At 41.4% G+C, this 24,720-nt stretch overlaps 1 protein-coding gene across 1 annotated transcript; it reads right to left on the bottom strand.

Moving 5' to 3' along the window:
• Window positions 1-1,223: 1,223 nt before the first annotated feature.
• Window positions 1,224-24,160, bottom strand: LOC122865256 (amyloid-beta A4 precursor protein-binding family A member 1-like). The gene is given in 14 exon segments (XM_044173402.1): window positions 1,224-1,870; window positions 2,791-2,931; window positions 3,245-3,364; window positions 3,743-3,955; window positions 4,657-4,836; window positions 5,736-5,936; window positions 6,239-6,325; window positions 6,740-6,772; window positions 13,699-13,844; window positions 14,575-14,614; window positions 15,377-15,733; window positions 16,534-17,546; window positions 17,549-18,504; window positions 23,363-24,160. Coding segments are annotated over 13 exon segments (3,483 nt in total). The 5' UTR covers window positions 18,429-18,504; window positions 23,363-24,160; the 3' UTR covers window positions 1,224-1,798.
• Window positions 24,161-24,720: the final 560 nt, after the last annotated feature.

Genomic DNA, 24,720 nt, shown 5'->3' with positions numbered 1-24,720 from the left:
CTCACAACAAATCTGTGGATTATCTTGAGTAACCGGGTCATGATTTCTGGAAAGAGACATTGCTGTTGAGTTTTTCAAATGTGCCATATAGTTCCATTATATAAAAAAAAAAAAATGCAGACATCTCTAAGGGCTGATATCTCCAAAACTTGGCAACTCACACCAAAACAACCTAGATGGATAAAGGTAAGAGGAAAAACACGGATTTTTGATTTTGGGGTGAACTGTCCCTGTAATCAACTTTTTGGTACAGAAGCACATTGCCTTCACCAAAGAAAAATTGCAGAGATGTTAAGTTGTAGTTACGAGATACAGACGGATCTCATAATCATGAGAATAGATCTCATGAAACTAAGATCAGTATACTTAGGAGTTAAAAAATGGAATTAAAAAGGTAATGTGTCCTTGGGTGAATGCAGTACACGTCCATAAATTAGGGAGGTTGTGCAGGTGCCTGTAAAGCATTTCTGTATTTAAGTGAGCGGGAACAGACTGAGCGGGTAAATGATGTCACAGATTTCACTGTTAAAACATATCGTGAACGGGATGCTCAGATGACAGGGTGAAGAATTATTAAGGTCTGAGTTGGATTTAAGGGGTGCAGCACAGCATAAAGCTGGTGTGCATTTGTCTTTATTAGCTGCTTGCAACCAGAGATAATGACATTGTTATTGCATATTTTTTATATTGAATATACAGTCAAGTCTTTGTACACAGGAGCATCTGGAATGTGGTGACGACAATCATGTTTAATCAGTTTCTTTTAAATGTCTGTGGTTTCTTTTTTTTTTGTGGTCTCCTTAGTGTTACAGAACAGACTCAGAAATTCAAATAAATCAATCTCTCTTTTTTACATTGTGTGTTTTTTACAGTGTCTTCTTGAAGTGTCAGGTTCCACTTTTGTTCTTGGAGCAGTTTGGAGAGATTAGAGGCCGGGGTATGATTGAAACCAATTCCTTGGCTAAAGTGTTTATACGGGTTAGAGAATCGCCAAACACGAAGGCGGGGTGAAAAATCCCAGTGAGGGGGGGTGAGATGCAATGTACAGTATGTTCAAATGGCTAAAGCAGGGCACACTCTCCTTCCTTCAAATCCCGCCTACATTCTCACCTCAGGACAACTGGCCAATCACTGCATGAAGTGGGTGTAACTGTTTTAGACAAAAAAAAAAAAAAAAAAAAATCGGATCTTGTAATTTCAGTTTTAGAAAGACAATGGCTAGGTTTGAAATGTTTCCTGCATACCTCAATGCAGTCGTTTATTGTTCCTCTCGAACTAGAGCTTCTTTTTCTGAATTAACAGCGAACTGCAGCTCAAATCCTGTTGAATAAAACAAACCAGAATTTATTGACCACTGCCTTTTCCTTAGTTTATTCAGCAGAATGGTACATGCATTCCCCTTTAACTTGACCACTTCAGTTTAAAAGTTCTTTATTATCTAGTTCGCCCTGACAATTTATAGGTCCAACATGATTAGAGTACATTCAGAAATTACAGCTATTTAACCAAAAGGTAATATTTACTCTGTTTGCCACCTAAATATGCACAATAAAATCCACAATTTGTCTTTGGTCAAACATAACACGTCACATTAACACTCGGCCTAGTGAGATAATCTGTCTTCTGCTGTCATACTGTAGATGTACATGTTTACATGACAGTGTACTGTACAGATTAAGGCAAGTCAAGTGATATCAAAACAGTACAGAGAGAGGAGAAGGGTATTTAAAACAACTGAAAGATGGATGAACAGTAGTAAAGAGACTTGAGTGATGTGAAAAGAGCGAGAAGTGTGTGTTCAGATGTAGACAGGCTGCTCCTGTGCTGTCAGCAGACGGTACATGGCTGCAGGCATCGTCTTCATGTGGATCTGGAGCAGAAAGAAACCAAACGACGAAATTGAAAATCAGAACAAACAACATACTGATGTTTGTTATTCCAGCAGTGTTGCTTAAAATGTAAAGTTTGGCGTTAGAGGAAAGGTCATGGGGTCATAAATCAAAAGGGCTCATCCTCTTGGGAGCAGGAATGTGACTTATCTTTTAGATGTTAATACATTTTTAGGATAAATGGTGGCGCTACAGAAATCACAGGCTCTGAAATAATTAGGATGCTTTCTCTGGGAAACTACGATGAGGTTCATGAGAGTATGCCCGTGAATTTTTAGGTTAAGATCATGAACCAAAATGTTGGGTCCAAACTCATTCTGAATCATCTTCTTGGGACCATAATTACTGTAAATTCTCATAATAGACGGTATTCAAATAGTGTCCGGAGCCTCAAATACCAGTGGCGTGGCCGGCACGAACAAATAAAAGCTGGTGGTAATGAGGACCGGGTAAAAACATCAAGGAGGGGTGGAATTAACTGTACTGTTAAAGCTCACACGGTAAATTCAGTATAACGTACATTTCCACAGCACTAATGCCATCAGTATAACAGTCATGTCACACTCACTGCTCTTTACAGAAATACTGTTTTCATTCAATAATTAAGTCCAGTTGCTTCAACTTTGTTGTTCTTTCTCTATTAAGCCATCATCAATAAAAACTAAACACTTCCTACAGATGATTCAAACTAAAGCTATGCTAGGAATTACGCCCTTTCAGCTGCTGGCACGCTTTTAATGTGAAATGTTGAGTTTCACTGACAATAGCTTAACACCAAATGAAAAAACAAACTTACAGGCATATTTTAATGCAGGAAAACTTATGTAGGAACAAATGTTTTTGTATATTTCAAGAATTCATTATCTTGATTTCAAAAAGAGCCATTTAGAACTGCTCCGACCTCTCCCATTGCGTTAGACAGAATCTGAACGATCTTCTCGTGAGGCGTCGCCACGACACTCTGGCTGTTGATCTCGATGATGCGGTGACCGACGCGGACGCCTCCCCTCTCAGCGATGCCTCCCCTCATCAGGCTGCAGATCTGCGCGCACACAAAGGTTAAAAACACGGGGAGTGGACTCAAACAGCAGCAAACAAAGGATGATACCAGTTAGCTAACAGTGACTAACTCTGACACTAACCACGTAAAAACTGCAAATGTGTCCTCGAACATCATAACAATCACTGCTCCATGTCTGTTGCCAAGAAACGGACACTGGTTTTAGAGCACTTAACAAAATAAAAGCTCTTCTTTAATAATTAGAAAGAGGGCAGCAGCAGTGGGAGCGCAGTTCAGCCTCCTCCTCTGTATCTGTGTGAGAGCTGCAGAGGAAGTGATCAGTCCCCATACTCACGATGCCGTTCTGGACGCTGAAGCCCAGCTGGTATCGGAGGTCCGGCCTGCGGATGAGCACCATGGTGACAGGAGGACACCTGACGATGTTCATCTTGATCCTGGACTGAGACTTGAGACCCTGAGGGAAGACACGAGTCTGGTTAGCTACAGCAGACAGACACCAGAAAGGTAAACACACAAACAGAGTTTTAGAGTTGAAGAAGAGGAGACAGTCGCAGGTAGCATGTGTCTGTGTTGCAACAAGACAAAGAGTCTACGGCCACACTAGCAGCTCTGTGAGGCTTTTGTTATTTCCTATGTAGTCCCCAAGAGAACATGAAAACAAAATAATGGAAGAAAAAAACCTTAATAGGGAGACGAACACTCCCTACTAAGAACTAACTCATATATGCATGTTTAGGTTAAAAAATTAAGGACAAATGTTTTTAGAAATGAATAAAGAACAGTAATAAGTAACTAAAAAAGGTCTAAACTGAACTGAGAGCAGTAGCAGTACCTTGATGATGCTCTGGCAGGTGCTGAGCGGTAAACCCACCAGACTCGTGCCGTTTATGGTCATGATCTGGTCTCCAATGTTGAGTCGACCAGACTTCTCAGCCGGACCGGCATGCATCATGCTGGCGATGATGACGGTGGGGAGGATGGACCCCCAGCCCGACTCCACTATCACCACACCCAGGATCTCTCCTTTCTGCTTCTCGATGTAAACCTGCAAGGAAACACGTCGTCTTACAGAGTCCTCGTCATGAAGTCACCATTTGGAACCATTTTTGAACAGACTTCCTCTTGTTGGATAAACTGTAGAAACATTCACTGTTCAAATTCAAATCTTTAAACCTCTCCTGGTGAAGAAACACAGCAGCAAACAATGTGAGCGACACTGCACCCACTTTGAGCTTATCGCGGCCAACTGCACCATTCTGAAAAATGCGAGACAGCACGCGTTCAGAGCGGCGGGAGGAGGGTCTGAGGTCAGACCAGGTTGAGCGACTCAAATTCACCTTCATGCTGGGGTTAGTAACTTCTTTTTTTCTTTTTAAAACAGCATGACATTTTTTCAGGACAACTGTCACACAGCTGTGATTCCAAAACCAGCTGCTGGAAGGCAAACTAACAGAGCAGGCTGAGCAGAAAAATAATTTCACTGGCTCATTGTTCAAATATGAATGATAACATGACTTGACCTGGACTGACGGGTTGTGTTGTTCTTAATATGTACAAACGTTGCCCAGATCATACAACACATGAAAAGGTCAAACAATATATAAAGTGGAATATTCTATTCAATTTTAGCAGAAGTTTATTTTTTCAAGGTAAAAATGTCCCCGGTGGGAAAAATCTACTCAATTTAAGCACAAGAAGTAAATGAAAAACTCCTGTGACTGTGCTGCCACCTGCTGGTTCACTTACGTCTCTGCAGTTCTCTGACTTGGAGAAGTGAATGAGGTCGTCGTTGTACATGTCCTGAGTGTTGAGCAGGTCGCTGTACTCCCTCTGGCTCAGATCCTCGGGGTCGATGCCGTTGGCCCTGAGGAACTCCTGGTAGGCGACGCTGAAAGACTGACCGATGGACTGAGCTATCAGCTGGGCCTGAGAGAGAAAGACGAGGACTTGTTTACATCCCACTAAAAGACACACACATGCATTGTACTACAATACTTGTACTCTCGTAACTTACCTTATATATTTGAATGAAAATCTGATGACAGTTGGTGGCTTGTTTACTTAGGTTGGCAGACCGCACCCACACAGTCATAATGAAGCTGAGGTTTTGAGTGTTAAACTCTTATATAATAATAAAAAATATGAATTTTTCCAAACTTTGCACTTTTTATCAATGAACCGTGTTCCCAGATCTCAGCAATTCACTTGGTGAGTACTATGTTATTATTACTGATAGGATTGATGCACAAACATACAAAAATAAGAACTAGGTTGTAATACCAGAATTATCCTTTAAACTGCAGTTCCTCGAATGGCCACAAGATGCTGCTCAAGGAAAGCTGTTTTGAAGTCTATTCATAAAGTCTCAACTCTCTCAGAACACAGTGAATATTTTTCATGCAAAATAAGTTAGCGTGTCAGCAGTACCTTTCCTACTCCTAATGTACTTCTTAGTGGCAGATATTGTGGCATAAAAGAATAACGGCGATTCCTGGATGTACAGGCGACTAGTTCACTAGCTAACAAGATACAGCATGTAAACGATGAGTTGTTAGATGGATTTTTCTGCTTTTGGTGAAGGCTAGCAGTTTCCCCCTCTTCCAGTGTTTGTGTAAAGCTAGGCTAAACTTGTCCCGGGCCTAAGTCTGTACTGAACGCACACAAGACAACTAGTGTATTTCCCGGGAAATGTCAGAGTATTGCTTTAAATAATTTCACAGCCAACCATGGTGGTTTATGTTTGCTCATCCCATCCTGGTTTCAGTTACTGCCAAGACAGTGGTGAGCAGTATACAACAATAACAAATTAATAATCAACAACTCACATCCTCGGACTCGAAGACGTGGCAGATCATCCTGTATAGCCGTCTGTCATCGTGGGTCATGGTGGTTTGCTCAGCTGCGTGGTCCAGGTTTTCCTGTGCGCTGCGGGACCGCACCATCTTCCCCCGGGCCATCAGCACAACCATGTTACCGATGTCGGCTATGTAGGAGATCGTCCTCAGTGGCAGGTCCATTAAAGACTCCTGGTGATCCAAAAAACACGAGGTACTCTTAATTAATCCGTTTTCTATGGGTCCCTGGTAATAACATGCTACTGTGACATTATACCTGCTAAATAGAGACATTTTTTAATGAGGTTTGGAAGGTATTGCAGGAAGAATTTGTTGCTCGAGGACGTTTTTGAAGCATTGTATGTTAAAGAAATCTAACCTGTCATCTTTTATGGGATCATCTCTCTTTGTACGATGACACTGTCCCTCCGGTATTGAAGGATTTAAGGTATTTATTGATGAAGTAAGGAATGCATATAATATTTTTTTTATACCTGAGTGTCTGCATTGAGGACTTTAATCCTCTGTGTGGACATGAACAGATCGACCTCAGCAGTGGACGGAACCTCCCCGTCGGGGCTCTGCGCAGCCGGGGAGAGAAACAACAAGAAAAGAAGTGAACAGACGAAGCAACAGGTTGATGAACAGCAGCGAAGCAGAGATGAGCGGGCGTCACAACTGTCAAGAGTAAATAAGACTCCTAATGAAAGCAAAACACCAATGTCTCATGCAAACAAAACAAAACAGGAGGTAAAAATGACAAGACGACAGGAAAACAAAAAAATGAGTAAAAATGATAAATACTATAAAATGGCATCTGCATAAAAGGCCTTACATATATGAAGGCAGAGAAATGTACAAATCTAAATAAATTAACTGACAATCTGTACACATCTGCACTGTTCTCCTTGTCTAACATTAGCATTTGACTATAAAGCTTTGTACACAGAATTCATCTTTTGCATGAAACTTCTATAGTCACCAAACAAACGTACCTTTTTCCTGTTCCTTGCCTGCTTCTGAGCAGCCTGCAGTGATCAGAGAGCAGAATAGAGACTCAGAAAGAGACTAATCAAGACAACAGTACGAGAAAATAGCTTTTTGGGTCGACAAAAACCCAATCGCCTCATTCACTGTAGACTGTCTCCATTCCAAATGCCAAATTAAGGGACAAAAGGACCTTAAAGGTGTATGTATGTGTGTGTGTGTGTGCGCGCGTGTGTGTGGGAGGACAGTGATGTTACTGTCTATCACATCTGACAACAGCAGGCTGCCAGAGGCCTTTGCAGCAAACATTATCAAAAGTTTCCTCTTCATCAATGTGACACAAACGACCCCGAAGAAAGACAAGCGACCTCTGGTGTTTCTGGCAGACGCCTCATCACAGCTCAGGGTTTGGGTTTCCAAATGTTGGCTTGCGCCACCATTGGCTCTCTAAAGTGCATCGGTGTTGTTTCGAGGTTTAAAATCCAAACCCGTCTGGCACGCCTTCGTCAGCAGAGATGTGATTAAAGTGGATTTAATCTGTGAAATCAAAAGGATCGTAGCTTTTACCCGGAATCAAACTACAGTTTATTTCATTTCAGCAGAGGTGGCCCGATTGTTGTACACTCTGTAGGCCACATTTATTCTTGTTATATTAAAATCGCATTCTGAGGAGCGCCTTTGCAGCCGAATGGTTAGAGCGCGTGCCATAGAACTGCAACGTCACCGGTTCAACTCTCTTGTTGCATGTCATGCACAGAAAGTTTTGGTCAGCAGCCGGTGGATATATATGGACTGATGCAGATTTAGTCAGGTGTAGTTAATAACTGTTAATGTTAATAGGCCTTTTTCACAGTAGACATTTTGACAATTGCATTTTCTGACATTTTATAGGCTAAAGAATTAAGCGATAAATCAAGAAAAGAATCTGCAGATCAATCAATGAAAATCATCATTAGTTTCTGCCCTCGACCTATACAAGTTAAGACTCTTGGTTGTTTGCCTGGTTCAGATGCTCTCTGCATGCCAGTGTTAGTACTATTTACTCTCAGCCAAAGATGTTTTCTTTAAGAAAGAAACACCACTCTGAATCATTTTGATATGTGAAGATAGAGTGGATTGTGTCTTTATACTGTTCAACACCAACAGGTCTTTTTCTAAATAAATGAGCTAGCTAATCGCATCACATTATTTTCAGACAGGTAGTTAGTTGCTAGTTCTGTAGTTGTCGAGTGTTAATGATAAATGGCAGGCGGGTAGTGAACAGTAGTTGGAACCCCCCAGTTAAGATGCAATGAGAGTTTGTGGGTATGATCGGTACAAACTTGCCTTTTTAATACTATGTAAACCACAATGTAGGCCTCAAGTTGAAAGGAAATAATCACAATTTAATTGTAACAATTAAAAATAATACTTTACACAAATCATTCAGTCCTAACTATATTAAGAGAAACTAAACACACATGCGGTTACAATGCATTTACATAAAGAAAGTTTATTATTTAAAGCAGGTTTGTGGATGCCAGCCTCACCCAGAAACAAAAACTATTTTGCCTTTTAGTAACAGCTTCAAAAGGGTCAGAAAATGTAATTTCTCTCACAATTTTTGATTTATTTTTTTATTTTTGATTTAACTGTTTACATGCGCAGAGATTATACTGAACCTCTAAAATTAGGAATTGGAGGTTATGAAACCTGCAATGGTAAGATTAATGCAGTGAACTGAAAGTATTAAGAAAAAAAAAACCTGAACCTGAATACGGCTCTGTGTCAAAACACATTGGTAGAATGAAGTTCAGACTCCAGTAAATCAGTTAGTGCTGCTGAGTTATCGTCCACATTTAGTGACCAAATAACCAAATGCAGTTCCTGACATTTTGACTTGTCCCTTTACCACAACACATCATTTTGCAGTTCCTGTTTGCTGTGAAAGCAGCCTCATGTTCTATAAATAACCCCACTTCTATACATGGTGATAATCAGACCTGTATTAAAGCTGACACGTAGTGCTAACTAGTATTTATTTACTGTAGTCAGGAATTTTTTTTATTTATTTTTTTTAATATTGTTGTTGTTGTTGAGATCCTCCCAGATGCTCTCTGAGCCCGGAGCAACCACGTCAGTGTTTCTCATTCCATCCACGCCGCTCGCCGGCCGACTCCTGACCTGTGGTGGACTTCACCGTATGTCACCTCCAGTATTTCATTTCGTTTTATATTCGGCAGACATCTTGTATAATAATCAGCGTCCGTCTTTCTGTGCCGTCCTGGACCGCGTCCCGCCTGTGAGGCTTAGGCTGCTGAAGTCAGTGTCCTCCTTCATAAAATATGTTTTTACACACAGACTTTTATGTAATTTGTTTTTACCTATTTAATTCTTGGTGTATTAATATTGCTGTTTTATGTCTGCATTTTTGTCAGTTTGTGAGCTTAGAATTATTAGCTTCTGTCTGAACAATTTGGACATCCAAGATGGTAAAACTCTTATTTAGTTAACTTTCTTTTAATATTCAATCCTTAATGGTCATTTATATATTTTTCAATATATATTGTATATATTGGCAAATTCTTTCTATATTTTTAGTAAATGTGCATGTATGAGTTTTCTAAACCCTTTAGCGCCTTACGAGGAGTGTTTTTCTTTTGACCGTGCTTAACTTATTTATAAATCTGAAGAATATCTTTGTTTACTGTTATGTTGTTATTATTATACAGTGTTGTTTTTATTTACTATTATGTTGTATTGTTGAAACAAAAGAAAACCACATAAGTAAATCAAATTATAAGATCATAAATGTGAGAAAAATATAAATTCACTACATAGGAAGTTTTTAAAATGTATTCTTTAAGTATTGGAAATACTGACATGCAACAATTATTGATCCAATACAAAACAACAAAGTATTCTCCTGAATCCAATCCATTGGATGGGTACTGACCCGATACTGACCTCATTAATAAGGATCAGGTATCAGCCAGACGTGACTGATCCATATTAAATACAGTTTTCTGTTCTAGTCTGTTCATTTGCTGAGGTGAACTAACATTGATGCATAAAGCCAGTGCTGATACTAAATCATCACTTCCTGCTTCACATACTTCACAATAAATGCATTTTACTGAGAAAGTCTTTACTGTGAGCTAAAGTCACCAAAAACTTGGTCGATATAGTTCTAAAACTGGATTTAGACATTATCTTGAATTTTTTTTCGGGAGGTCATGGACAAAATACATTTGACTACAGAAAAAAAATTAAAATAAATAAGCTACATCTCGTTAACAACAAAATTTGCAACAACAATAAAAAGACGCAACGGAGAGCTGCATTGTTCAGCAGGTCGGCTTTGGTTTGTGAGACAAAGACAGCGCCACGCACAGGTGTCTGATGGCCGTTAATCACAGAAGCTCAGTGCTGTTTGTCAGCTCTGTCTGCACATAATACCAGTAATGCTACAGCACCAACTGTGTGTGCTACATGTAGAGAACGTGATGGTGTGTCTGTCGTTATGAGATCGATGCTTTGTATTGACGCAATTTCATAAACCTTCTAAACAATATAATTTTAAAAAACCTAAAAAGGATGTTGGTGAAGGTCTCCACTAGTTAAGAACTGATGTGAAGTTACAGCCTCAGTTTAACTTTCACATACAGCGGTGTGAAAAAGTGTTTGCCCTCTTCCTGATTTTTTTTTTTGCATGTTTGTCACACTTAAATGTTTCAGATCATCAAACAAATTTAAATATTAGTCAAAGAAAAGTTAAATTTTTGTCCACAGTATTTTCCCAAAAGTCTTGATGATCCCCAAGACTTTTGGGGAAATACAAAAGACAAAAGTTTTCTTTTCAGAAGGTGTGTAACACTGCATTTCAGAAAAAGAACATACCAACAATAAAATATGGTGGTCGTAGTGTGATGGTCTGGGCCTGTCGGGCCTGGAAGACTTGTTGTGATAAATGGAACCATGAATTCTGCTGTCTACCAAAAACTCCTGAAGGAGAATGTCCGGCCATCTGTTCGTGACCTCAAGCTGAAGGGAACTTGGATTCTGCAGCAGGACAATGATCCAAAAAACACCAGCAAGTCCACCTCTGAATGGCTGAAGAAGATGAAGAAAACTAAACAAAATGAAGACTTTGGAGTGGCCTAGTCAAAGTCCTGACCTGAATCCTACTGAGATTCTGTGGCATGACCTTAAAAAGACAGTTCATGCTCGAAAACCCTCCAATGTGGCTGAATTACAACAATTCTGCAAAGATGAGTGAGCCAAAATTCCTCCACAGCGCTGTAAAAGACTCATGGCAAGTTATCGCAAATGCTTGATTGCAGTTGTTGCTGCTAAGGGTGGCCCAACCAGTTATTAGGTTTAGGGGCATCACTCCCCCCACACACACACAGGGCCATGTAGGTTTGTAGGTTTGAATTTTGTTTTCCCTTAATAATAACAACCTTCATTTAAAAACTGCATTTTTTATTTACTTGTGTTATCTTTGACTAATATTTAAATTTGTGTGATGATCTGAAACATTTAAGTGTGACAAAAATAAGAAATCAGGAAGGGGGCACTTTTTCACACCACTGTATAACACAAAATTTACTCAGTTCCACACACCGATTTTAAATTTTGGAGAAAAAAAAAAAGAGCACTGGTGTCAGATCGTTTTTTTTTGTTTTGTTTTTTTAAATCATGAGTCGCATCAGCGCACCCCGACAACTGAGATGCCAGCTCACCCAGCCTGTTAGACAGCGAGCCTCCACTCTGTCTTTTACATTCTAAAAAAAGCCCCCCCCTTATTATACCGTCTCTAACCCTCTCCTTCCCTCTGAGTTTCTCAGATCTTAAACAGAGACGATGTCCTGAAACTGTCAGTCAACCGTCCAGAAGTTCTGCTCAGCTCCTTGTCCTCTTCCTGCCTCTTGACTTTCTTTGCATGTCTCTCCAAAATGGCAACATCTTACTGGTCATCTCTCACGCTCACACAGTTCTATGTTTGAATGCCACGCTGTCACTGTAAGCCATCTTTCCCACTCACTCACTGCCCTCAACCGACCGCAAATCTGTTTTTTGGTGTACCCAATATCATCAATGGATCTTTCTTCGCATGTGAACAGCAAAAACAACCCAGATGAAATCATATACGATACAAGCCACATTTATATATACTGATGTACTTAGTTGAATCACTCTGATCCAAGTTAAAAGTGTTTTTCCTTAGCGTGATGCATGTTTGACATCATGCACTGCGACTGGAGCAGAAAGCGTAGTCTACAGTCTCCAGGGCTTCACAGCCTTGATCAACAATTTATATAACATCCAGTGGAGCTGAGGAGAAAAGCCAGTGTGGATCAGGAGCAGTGATCTGTGGATGATGCATTGTGCAGAAACCCCGGGACTTTTCGCCCGCTGGCTGTGTTGCCTGCTGAGGGTTTCTGACTTTAAAAGACCCAAATATGAAGTGAACTTCAGTTACATCACTGATGATGTGTCCAAGTGTATTAGAAAATGTATCTCCAAACCAGGGAGCTGCGGGTTTTATCTTTAATCTCCTTGAAGTCTGTTGTAAGCACTATTATTAATTAAAAAATGTAACCCCTAAATATACAGTTTAACAAGCTTCAAGGTTGTGAAAATGATATTATACCACACTGTCTGATAGTATCACACCACTGTCACTTTGCTTGAGACAGTATTACACTATTAGTTTAAGCACAACTCTGGTCGTGGGTACTGTATGTATACTGCTTACATTGTAAATTTTGAGTTTAATTGCTCTTGTATAGTTTATATTTCTATTCTTATTTTTATTTTATATACTTCTAATTATTTATTTTTTACTTTTCTCTATTTATCTGTGCTTATTTCTGCCCTTGTGCTGCCTGCAACACCTGAATTTCCCCTCTGGGGATCGATAAAGGATTATCTTTTAGTATCAGCTTGTTCCATCTCTTCACTGAAGTTTTAAGATGTTTATACTTTAAATGCTTTAAAACACTAAAACCCAGAGTCCATGTTTTTATGGCTGTACTAATCCATCAAATGGGAATATTCTAGATGTCTTGTGCATCATTTCAGACACATATCCCTAAATTCAGCCCAATGTATTTGGTATTTTTGGGGCTGGCATAAGAAATAAGAAAATGATTACTTTTTATCTTCAGAGATATGAAATTGCACATTTTATTTCTATACCAAGATATAAAAAGGTATAAATCAATATTTAGCCTTTGAATTGGAGAAGTCTGTCAACAGAGGCAGGGATTGTACCAATAAAATTAAAAACTAAAAATTGGCATGTTGTCGAAAATAGAGGCTGTGTCTGATATCACTCCGTATTTACTATATAGTGCACAATATTTACCCTCCGCCATTTTATTTGAGTGAATTCTGACGGAATTTTATTCAATTCAATTTATTTATATAGTGCCAATTCATGACAGAAGTTATCTCATTGCACTTTTCCTATAGAGCAGGTCTAGACTGTACTCTTTATAATATTATTTACAGAGACCCAGCAATTCCCACCAAGAGCAAGCACTTGGCGACAGTGGCAAGGAAAAACTTCCTTTTAAGCGGCAGAAACCTCGAGCAGAACCAGACTCAGGGTGGGCGGCCATCTGTACACTACTGTATATAGTGCTCTCAAATATTCCTACAATGGAACGAAATAAGTAATGTCCATGACATGTATTCCACTTTCTGCTAACTATCCCACAATGCAATACGGCACATTTTATAGAGGCAAAACGTTACAGGCGACACTACACCTGTCAGTGATGATGCAAAATGACGATGATTGATAAGTGTCCAGAATCGCAATTTACTGCTCACTATAGAGTAAACCACTGAGTGCCTATCACATAGGTGAGTAAGTGAACAAAGGAGTGATTTTGGACGCTGACACAAATTGTCCTGTTCTTCCTCCACTATGATAAGACCGCAGAATGAAATCAAACAAGCTGTAGTTTGCTCTCACCCGGACTCTGCTCATGGCCTCCTGTGCCTGCTGCATGCGCGCGCTCTTTGTGGGCGTCCTCTCTGACAGCAGGTGGGTGCAGCCCAGGTAGGTCGCTGCAAAGATGATGCCGTCAATAAGGTCTTCAGGGTCACATGGTCCCGGGACTGCATGAACCAATTGCACTAGTTAGGCACATGTACACACATGCATATACATACTAGTACACAAACATACTACATACAGATTAAAAAGTGAAGCTATGGCAATGATCTAGCAAAACTAAGCCCAACATCTACAATATCGGTACATTTTTTTAAATATGAGAGCACAGCCATGAACATAACTAAATAAAACTAAACAGATTGTAAAATGTAATATGTTCGAGTGTTCATCTTGAATACTTGCTTGTTTCAATACTTGGCAGGAAACAAGCAACAAAAATCATTGTGGACCCTCAACATCCCCTCTTCTCTGAATACGAACCTCTGCCATCAGGACTGTGTGCTAAAGTGCAAATCAAACCGCTTGAAGCTATCGTTTGTTCCAGCCTCCATTAAGCTGCTGAAGTCTAATGCTAAATGCAATAGAGCAATAAATATACACACACACTTTAGCACTTAGCACTTAAATTTCTTTTAGTTCTTTTTTAAGTCGCTGTGTGGTCAAACGTCTCTTATGTTTTAAGATGTTTTCATGTGAAGCAACTGTCTAGCATCGTGTCAAACGCTTCTTATGTTTTTGTGATGTTTTTTCATGTGAAACAACGGACTGTAACACTGTGCCCAAGACAAATTTCCCCAAATATAACTTACTCTAATCTACTATGTCAACAGATGAAAATAATGGAGATGGAGCTGAGAATGATATTGTGATTTCATAAGCGAGTCCACTCACCATCCACAAATGTTGGAAACGGAGGAAGAGATCTGCGAATCTGAGAAGGCACAAAAAGGAAAGACTACATCACCATCCTTATTATTTCTACTCACATACTGCAGGTCTCTCCTAACTCATTTAAATTCTGCCAGACTTTTACTGCCGTTAACTATTTCCATATCTGTTAACTATTTCCATAATTTGCACTACTTTATATTCATTGCACTACTGTTCTGCCCAGTCCAATTCATTTTTGTACATATCCATCAGTATACTTCTGTTTATACATAGTACCACTTGTAAAATATTTTCATAATACTGCTTTTTCCTGCATTTATGCACACACTTTATATCTTGCACTTGCTTATTGTACTTCTGGTTAGACCTAAACTGCATTTCGTTGCCTTGTACTTGTACATGTGTAATGACAATAAAGTTGAATCTAATCTAATCTAAAACTGCTGTCAGCCATTTTTCAGCTGCTGGCAGATAAACCCCTTGTAAAAAATGCCTGCCTGCCTTTACAGGATTCATCATCCCTGTTGCCATGTATTCAGTGAGTTATACTGTGGTCTACAACTTAAGCCCAGTTTTTTGTTTACAGTTTGGCAAACTGGCAGTATTAAAAGTATGCCACGTTTGCTATTAGAGGTTCCTGTTTGCAATGTACCCATGGATATGCAGATGACTGTCACTGGATTACTTTGATGCTGAAGAAAACTTAAAAATGTGATGAATCTTGGGCAAGTTCTGGAGTTATAAGTAGCATCTTTTAAAAAATATTTTATGGATTTATGGATGTTTATTCGCAAACTCCCACCTCCTGGACAGACGGCTGCTGTGGAGGCGACAGTGGCTGAACTTGTGGTCGCGGCGGCTGAGCTGGCAGCTGCTGATGCTGTTGTTGATGTTGACGTTGTTGATGCTGATTAGGTGGCATGTGTGCGCACGGTTGTGGCTTTGTGTATGTCTGTTGCGGCCTCGCGGCGTCCCTCTGCTGTGAATGGTGGCCTTGGCGGTGGTGATGGTTGTGTTGGGGCTGCTGTTGGGTATAATGTTGAGGATGAAGCGCTCTGGCTGACTCAGCTTTCAGCGGACTGACCGGCTCCCGAACTGGAACTGAGGCGTAGCGGGACGGAGACTCAGACGCTGACTGCGAGGGGGAGTGAGGAGAAGACTGACAGAAGGAAACAAAGAGAAAAGAGAGAAAGAAAAAACGTATTTAAGTAAAACACACACACACAAAATTACACTCCTTTGAAACTGCAATGCATCTAAAGCAACTCAGCTGATACTTCATTCCGACGATTCATGATTCAGGATTTGGGCATTAATCCAAGTAACACAAAATGAAATGAGAGCCAGGGATGTAAATCTTTAGTTTGCTTTCTTCTGAAAGCAATGAAATCTAATTTAATTATTGCAACACTGCAGACCAAACTCCTTGGGCAATGTCACTTATCAGTACAGCCTTAAAAAGGTATAGATTCATATTTTGGGAAAATAGTACCAAGATATAGCTAAAAATAACTTTAAAATGTAATGGTCACTTTTACACTTCTGCTCATGTTCATGCGTTAAACAACACACAAGATACAACTGCTGCCACCAATATGAGAGAACACTAATAACTGTGTAAAACAGGACAACAGGAATATTAAACCGACCTACTCCTTTTAAAGAATGAGTGTGAAAACACATCTATTCTTCCTAGGTGCTGAGTCCAAAAAACTGTAACTCTGATTGCATCTCCCAAAGGGCTTGCCACACTGCTCCCATTTCTTATTTATTACTTAATAAGGAAAAGGGCAATATCAGGTACAGAGGAATCACAACCCATTCTGATGAGCCAATTTGGGCTTGCAATTTTTTTCATGTAATACATAAGAAATTTAGGAGAAGAAATAACAGGAGTAGTCCTTTGGGAGATATATAGCAAAAACAGTAAGCATTAATGATGAGTGAAGTCATACTTACATGGCCAGCTGTAGTCTGCAGTGGGTATACATCCTCTGTGGGGCTGACCTCCTGCCTCATCACCCAAATCGGCTCCACAGGCTGGTCAGGTGTGTAGGGGGAGCGTATTGTCTTAGTCTTCACCTCCTCAATCGCCTCCTTAATGTCTTTAATCGCCAGGCTGATGGCGTCACCTGAGCCCCTCATACCTTCGTCCCCTTGGAAACCTGCCGTGTTTCCCTCCTGGGCCTCACCTGAGCTGCTCTGCCCAGACAAGGGGCTCTTGGCCTGGGTTTCTGCTTGTCTGGGTGCCTGCCTGCAACTTCTGGGAATGAGACTTTGATCGGCGCTGTCCCCCTCACCGTCAGACTGTCCGCCATAGTGGTGCAGTCGGCAGCCAACAGAGCGGTCCAGAGGGGAGTGATGTGAACTGCGGTCTCTGCCCTGCCTTGGGGCGTAATGGGAGCCCTTGGTGGGGGAGGATGGAGCCCCTTTTTGTACATTCTCCTGTCTATGGCTAGTAAAGGGCTCTTGGCGGGACTCCTGCTGGGCCTCATTAGGCTCGGTCCTCCAACCAGATTTCCTGCGAGGTTCTCTGTGTAATTCGGGGTAGGACGTCGTAAGGGGCTCAGGAAAAGAGTTAGGATGGGATTTTGGCTCCGAGTACGACTCGTACACAGGCTCTGGGTACGATTTTTGGTGGGACTCTGAATAAAAGTCTGCATAGGTTTTTGGATAAGATTCAGAGCAGGAAGTGAAGTGAGACAGCGAGCACGATTCAGAGCAATCCTCATCTTCTTCTTCTTCTTCTTCTTCAGGTAGCAGATCGTTGTCGGGCAGAGGGCTCATACTGGTGTCCTCACTGAAGTGGTCCAGCTGGGGGAAAGGTGGAACGTCAGGGGACGAAGGAGGAGTAGGTGACTGAAGTGGCGGCGGGCTGTGGAGAGGTCCGTCCATACTGAGTGAGGCCGCACTCTCTGTGTCGGAGCAGAGATCAGTGATTTCACTTCCCTCAGCTGCAATGTCCTCCCTACATCCTCCATCACTTCTTCCTGATCCTCCTCGACCCTCTCTGCACGTTCCTCTGCTCTGTCATCGACTGTCTGCATGTCGTCATGGCTGCAGCTGGAGTGACCTGTGGTTGAGCGGTGGTCTCCATCATCCTCCGCCTGTTCTTGTTCTTCGCCCTTCTCCTTAACTTCCTCTGATTCCTCTTCACACGCCACTTTATGCTCCTGGAGGTCCTCTTCCGCCTCAGCAGGAGGAGTGCGTTTGGGGTGAAGTTGCATTTTATGGGTCGCAGGGCGAGGTGAGAGGTGGGTGGGGGTGACAACAGCAACGGGAGTCTGGTGAGTAGATCCCCTGTCCTGCGATTGGTCCGTTACAGGATCATCTGATGAGCGTTGCTGTACCTGCACCTCTGCTGGACCCTCTCTCTCATCTGCACCAGATGTAGAGTCCTGCATCTCTCCCATTGGTTGCCTCTGTCTGTGACCTCTGAGTCTGGGGTTAGGGTCGCCATGACGGCGGTAACGGGCGACACCGGCGTGGGGTTGCTGGACGGGACGAGGCTCAGTGTCTCGACTCTCGCCCCCATTCAGCCTGGAAGGAGCCACTGCCGGGACCAGACCAGGACTCTGAGCCTGGCTTCCGCCCTGCCCCTGCTCTGATGGAGGCCGCCGGCGATGCCGAGGGGGTCCGCGACCTGTGGGTGTGTGGTGGTGTGGAGGAGGGTGATGGTGATGGTGATGATGGGGATTCAGTTCCCCATCCTGGTTGAGCATCTGACATGGCCTCCAGGACCGACGTACAGGAGGTTCCCCGGGTGTCGTCCCGTTCAGCTGCCTGCTCCTCGGAGGCACCTTGTGCTCCTCGCCTGCTTCCCTGGATGCCTCTCCCTGATACTTGTGGCTCATGGCTGGGGCGTGATCTGACTCCAATTTTCAGAACATGCTCCTCTTGTCTCCAAGAAAACGCCGCTCATAGCACAGCCTAGGAGACACGGAGACAGGATTTAAACAAGAAAAGTCCAAGAAAAGTTTACATGTAAAACAGAAACCTTAATAGGGCTGCACATATTTTGTTTCATTTTGTTAATTTTTGACAGTGTTTCATTTAGGCAAAGTTGTTGTACATTTGCTTTGTGTTTAGACAACCAGGAACTAATTATTATTTTGATAACTGATTAATCGGTTGATTGTTTTTTGATCAAACATGTAGTCTAGAATGTGACAAAAACTATTTTGAAAATCGTTAAATCATTTGTCATTTATGAAGCAAAAATACCAAACATTCGGACCAGATACTGGTTCCGGCATCTTAAATGTGAAGATTTGCTGATTTTCTTTGTTTTATATCATTGGGTACTTTGGGTACTGGACCGGCAAAACAAGCAATATGAAGACGTCCCCTTAGGTTCTGGGATATTGTGATTAAAATAATTATCAAATCATCTAACTGAAACCACCTTTTCAACTGCAGAGTCAGAACAGTGTGCAGAGGTGTAGGCAGAGTATGAACTTCTCTTGCAGGCTCTATTTATTCACTATTCACGTAACTACTTCCGCCATTGTCCCCATTTGTATAATTAATTGTATAAATTGGGAAAACAGCTACTAAAGACATAGAATTAGTCAGTGGTTAGCGGTGGCTGGAGCCTTTCTGTGTGGAGTTCTCCCTGTGCCTGTTTGGGTTTCTGACTCACAGACCAAAGACATGCAGGTTAGGTCTCTATGTGTCAGCCCTGTGATTGACTGGTGACATGTCCAGGGTGTACCCCCGCCTTTCCAGCCACTTCCGCGACCATCAAAGATAAGCGGGTACAGCTGATGGATACAGGGAGGCATTGGGATGCAGCCAGAAGGAGACAGACGGCAGGCTTTTCGCCCCACCTATTGAGTGCGGGCCGGCTATGGTTGGATGACACGTTGTACAACCATGGTTGGCTACCCCCCCCCGCCCATCTTCAAACAGCCTCCCACTAGATTGATTGATCATCTTAATCTGGCCCACTCACTGAGCAGCTTCATCACCAGAGAACATCAGCGATCAATTAAACAGTTATCGATCTTTCTGGCAGTGGTAATATAGTCTACATTAACAATGACACTCAGTTTAACTTATATTGCTTTCATCAAGTTTGCTTTTCCCTCATTGTGAAAGTTTACATGCTACTATGGCTAATTAACACCCCACCCCAACATCTCGTCAACCTGAGACACACACAGACACACACACACACACACACACACACACACACACACAGGAAATATTATAGTGATGTTGAATATGAGGCTGGGGACTCCCTGTCTCTATACTGCTAATAGCAAAAACCTAAATCCTCTGGGATTCATCTGGGTGTGCAGTGCACTTTAATCTGCACCACATTCATCTGTCCACCAGCAGCTGGCAGATGGCACAGCCGGGAAGAGAGAAAAGGATGAGGAGGAGGAGGCAGGGCAGAAGGACAAGAAGGGACATCTCTCGGGTATCAGATAAGACCTGACGGAAAGAGATGAATAGGGCAGCAAACTGAATAATAAATGCCCTCTGTGAGTGAGAAGCCCAATTTTGATATTTATTTAATATGACAAGGCTATCGGGGTACCCATCAGTTATCTCTTATCGCAGGCTTCACCGTGTCTGAGGTCAACAAGCTGAGAAAGGACACCAGAATGTATTCCTACTAAATGTTTCAGGAATAATAAACTGGTTCCAGAAAAGGTAATTTATGGACAAAACTGTACAGTCAGTACAGAAAAAGGCTAACGCTTGTTTATGAAGAACTACATGAAAGCTTAAAAACATCTCTCATAATTGCTACTCCATATGTTTCACTGAGGCTGCTTTCCTACGTTGCCTTTATGCATGAGACATCTACGTTTTTCTCCTTAAGATTCCTTAACTCAGCTCAGTACTTAATGGGTGCGGAACATCTCAACTACCGTAGACTCCTAAACTAATCTTGATTGGAATCCAAACCATAATCTTGATTGAAGTACAATTTATTATTGTTATTTGTGTTTATATAATATTATTATTTGAAATGTCAGGCAAAAATCTGAGAAAAAGGGGACAAGAACTGGACCTTCAAAGTGTCTCCCCTAATTTAAAAGCACAGTTGTGCAGTGGAAAACTGACTTTAACAAATTCCTTCATTCCTGAAGCCCACTTAGGATTGTAACATGTGACGTGTTAAATTTGTTCAACTTGTTTTTTGTTGGGGTTTTCTTTTGGTAGGAAAAAAGAATTATACTAAGAAAGAATTATACTAAGAAAATTTGATTCTTAGTACAAGTATACTGGATCCTTTTGAATCTTAAATTCTTGCTTTCATCTTTATAGGTTCATTTACAATCTACTTGATCCAATGCATTCATGTGAGTGGATTTCTTGTAACCTTAGTAAACTAATGATAAGCTCACTCCTAACTCAATTACTGCAGCTCCTCTTGAATCAACATGTTTCATATTGGATTAAGAAGCAGCAGAAGGTTTGCTGAAGTGGTTGTCATCTTATATGTGCAGATACATAAATTCTAGACTTGAAAATCGAACACGTGCCCAGAGGGCAAAGGTTAATGTTGATCCTGTAATCTGAGCACAAACCACAACTACTAGGGAGGGATCATGAAGGGACGCAGCAGGAGCGAGGGCGGACTCCCAGAGTGGCTAATGTCCCTCTCTGCCTGGAGTTTAGGCCTGGATGGCAACTTCGGGGGGGTCCAGTGAGGAGGGGTTTCCCGGGTCACAGATGGCCTTGGCAGCACAGCAGTGAAACGTACAGGCCTGCAGAGCTGTGAGCCGAGCACTGCACTTCCATCTGTCAGGCTGCAGTGAAAGCTGCAGGGTGGGGGATTTACTAGCCCATTAACTTGCTGATCTTGTTGACACACAAGTGCACACTGACAACACACGTGTGCTATACGCACTTGCAAGGACCTTCACTGATTACATCCGTTCACTAGCCTTTAACCTCCTCCAGTACATGCCTAAAATTAGGGCTTACTGATGATGAAAAGCAAATATCACAATATTTTTGACTGAATTAAGGCTGTTAGTAACTATCATTATCATTATCCATGTACCTGTCAGTTATTTTATTAACTAACAAATGAATCATTTAGTCTATAAAATATCAGAAAATTGTGCAAAACTACCATCACAATTTCCCACAGCTCTAGGCAATGTCAATAATGTGATATTTTGGGGCTGACAAGACTATTGGTGCTTTTAGAAGGTATTTACACAAATGTACAGTTGTGTGAATGTGACGACCAAACAGGTAGAGGCATTCACTGGTCATTTCACTTGCCCACAACAATGAAATAAGCTCAGAAAACTGTCAGATTAGTAAATATGAATCTGTTTAGTTTTATTTATTGCTTGGTTATCGAGGATCAAATGTATCAAATGAAAAACTGCACCTGAGTTAGCTTTAAGATAATTTGCCCCTCCAGTCCCAGTAAACACAAGAGCAAAACACAACACAGTTTAAAATAATTTAAAAATGATCCTGGACATGATTGTGTTAACTTAAGCCATAATTTCATACTCAAAAATGTATAACAGACTGAGACACTGGGTGGTGCAGTGATCATTAACGACTAAAATTAATGACTAAATGCATTAAGCAGGTGGTATCTAGCCTCATATCACAATATTATATTGTATCTGCACATTTAATCCTGAGTTTAAATTTTGCCCTTAACCCAGCCCCTAATAGTGAATTTTATTTAATTTACGCCTTTACTCCTAAAATCCTAACAAGTGCTGAAACAATTAGTTGACCGGTTGATTAATCGATTAGTCAATCAGCAGAAATTTAAACAACAATTTTGATAATAGATTTAAGTATTTCAGGCAAAAATGGCAAACATTACCTAGTCCTAGCTTCTCGATAGTGAGGTTTTGCTGCTTTTCTTTGAATTATGTAACAGGAAGCTGAAATAAACTGATCTGTTGGTCAAACAGAACAAGCTGCCCAAGACTGATCGATCGAGAAAATGGCAATAATGAAATAATCATTAGATGCAACTGTCCTCACTTTGGAGGATTCTCATCATCTTTCTATTCTTGAGCACATGATTCATCCTCTCTCATCCCTTTGCCTGGGTCCAGAGCTTCAAATCTGCCCACTCCACCAAGTTGACTGATGGAAATGCAGTTTAACGAGCTGACAATTCTGTCTGATATCAGGCAACCTCTCTCTCTCTCTCTCTCTCTCTCACACACACACAAATACAGTGATAAACACAGTCACTCAGCAGGCATATGGTCCATGTTGGGATGGGATGCATCAATAGTCATACTTACATAGTGTTTACATGTAGACTACGCCATTGCTCCAGAAGGACAAGATTAATCCATGAACAAGTGCCAAACTGGCAAGTGCTTTTATTTTGAAGGCTAACTGGCTTCTTAAATCTCCTCCCATGGCCTTGAACGATTTTATTACGTTAAAAAGGGCAAAAGCCTTCCTTTTGAAATTGGTGCTTATGATCAATCAGTCCTGCACTCCACCTCTTTGAAATGCGCTTACAGGGTACAATTCAGAAATGATTATGGTATTATTCTGGATATGAAGCATGTATATCCTGGGAATCACACAGTCTTTCACTGTATCTCAATGCCTAAAACGCCTGACATCTAGGCTACTTGGGGGAAAAAAAGTGCAGCAAACTGTCACTTGTCTAAATGGCTCCCTCGTTCCCTCCTGACGGTCCAGATAAAATCTCCGCAGGTGTAGGATCCGCCATCAGCGAGAACGACCTGAACACATTCTCATTCCGCCTTCCTGGCCCACACTAAACCTGGCTTCCCGTCACCGGACATGACATTTACTAATTTACCTGCATGTCAGAGGATGAGAGGCCCGGGTCCGGCTGTTGCAGTACACATCGCCCCTGTTCCCGTGCCTGCTCGCCTGGCTCGGCTTGGTTTGGCTAGGCTTGTCCCTCCAGACAACTTGCTCGGATTAAAGCGGAGAGCTCAGCCCCTCCTTCTGCACCGTGACATTAGAGCGGATTAGCGATGCACAAAGCGCCTTTACAAACACTGCTGATGCTGGTGGTGCAGACACAAACAGTCCGTTACGGTCATGAGTGTAGCCTCATCCCACCGACTCCACCACCGGCAGCCTGCTGCAAAGTGCTGCTGTGGCTCTGCCCGCCTGCTGCAACACCGTTAGCGGTTATATTCCCACGGTCCGTCGGTGGTGTCGCTGTTATCTGCCTGTGGATCTTTCTGGTCTAAACAAGATGCTCCTGAATTACTAAAACACCTGTAAAAGCTGGTAGAAAAAGTGGTATCCCACAAGCCCTAGTTTGTTCCCAATCATCGTTTACACGTCTGTTAGCTAAAAAAACAAACAGCTCACATTTAACCTATTACCTCTGTTATCACTTAGCTAACGTTTAGCCCTGATAAGCTAATATGAATCTTTTTTCCCAAAGACAATTGTAAACGAAACTTTTAAGAAAAAGCACATGTCGTTTAATAACACTTGCCACCATTTTGTAAACAATGCCAGCTTCCCCAAAGGCTCTCCAGCCGGAAAGAAACCAAATTCCACCTGTTGTGCAATTAAAAATCCTAAATGGGCAGTGGCAACACCAACAGTTTAACCAGTCCTGCTAATCTAAGATGGTAGCCGGAAGTGACATTTCCTTCTTCTTTCCATGCAAGGAAAAGCAGCCTATGAATTTTTAAGAATGAGTTTTTTATTTTAACAATTTTTAGTTGACATTTTATATAATAATGATAATAACAAAACTTTATTTTTTAGAGCACTTATCAAAACAAAGTACAAAGACCTTCACAGCAAGAGAAATAAAATACCACAGTGAATGATGAAATATAAAGAAATAAAATACATAAAATACACAAAAGCAATAAAATAAACAGGCAGTTCAGGTAAAATCAGGATATCCTTTCAGATAAAAATGTGTTTTGAGAAGAGACTTAAACGAAGACACTGACTCAGAGAATCTTCAAAATAAAAGGCAATTTGGAGATTGGGCGATAGTTATCCAGGAGGGGGGGATCAAGCCCAGGTTTTTTTTAGGACTGGCTGGACACAGGCAGTTTTAAAGTAATCTGGGAGGCAGCCAGTAGACAGCGAGCTGTTAAAAATAATTTGTAAAAGGGGCGCAATACAATCCATAACTTCCAATAAAAACCTAGTTGGGATTTTGTCCAGAGGGCTGGA

The sequence above is a fragment of the Siniperca chuatsi genome, linkage group LG18 (assembly GCF_020085105.1).
Source record: "Siniperca chuatsi isolate FFG_IHB_CAS linkage group LG18, ASM2008510v1, whole genome shotgun sequence".
In the NCBI taxonomy this organism is placed as follows: Eukaryota; Metazoa; Chordata; class Actinopteri; order Centrarchiformes; family Sinipercidae; genus Siniperca; species Siniperca chuatsi.
Note: the sequence above shows the minus strand (reverse complement) of the source record. Positions and strands in the feature narration are given on the sequence as shown.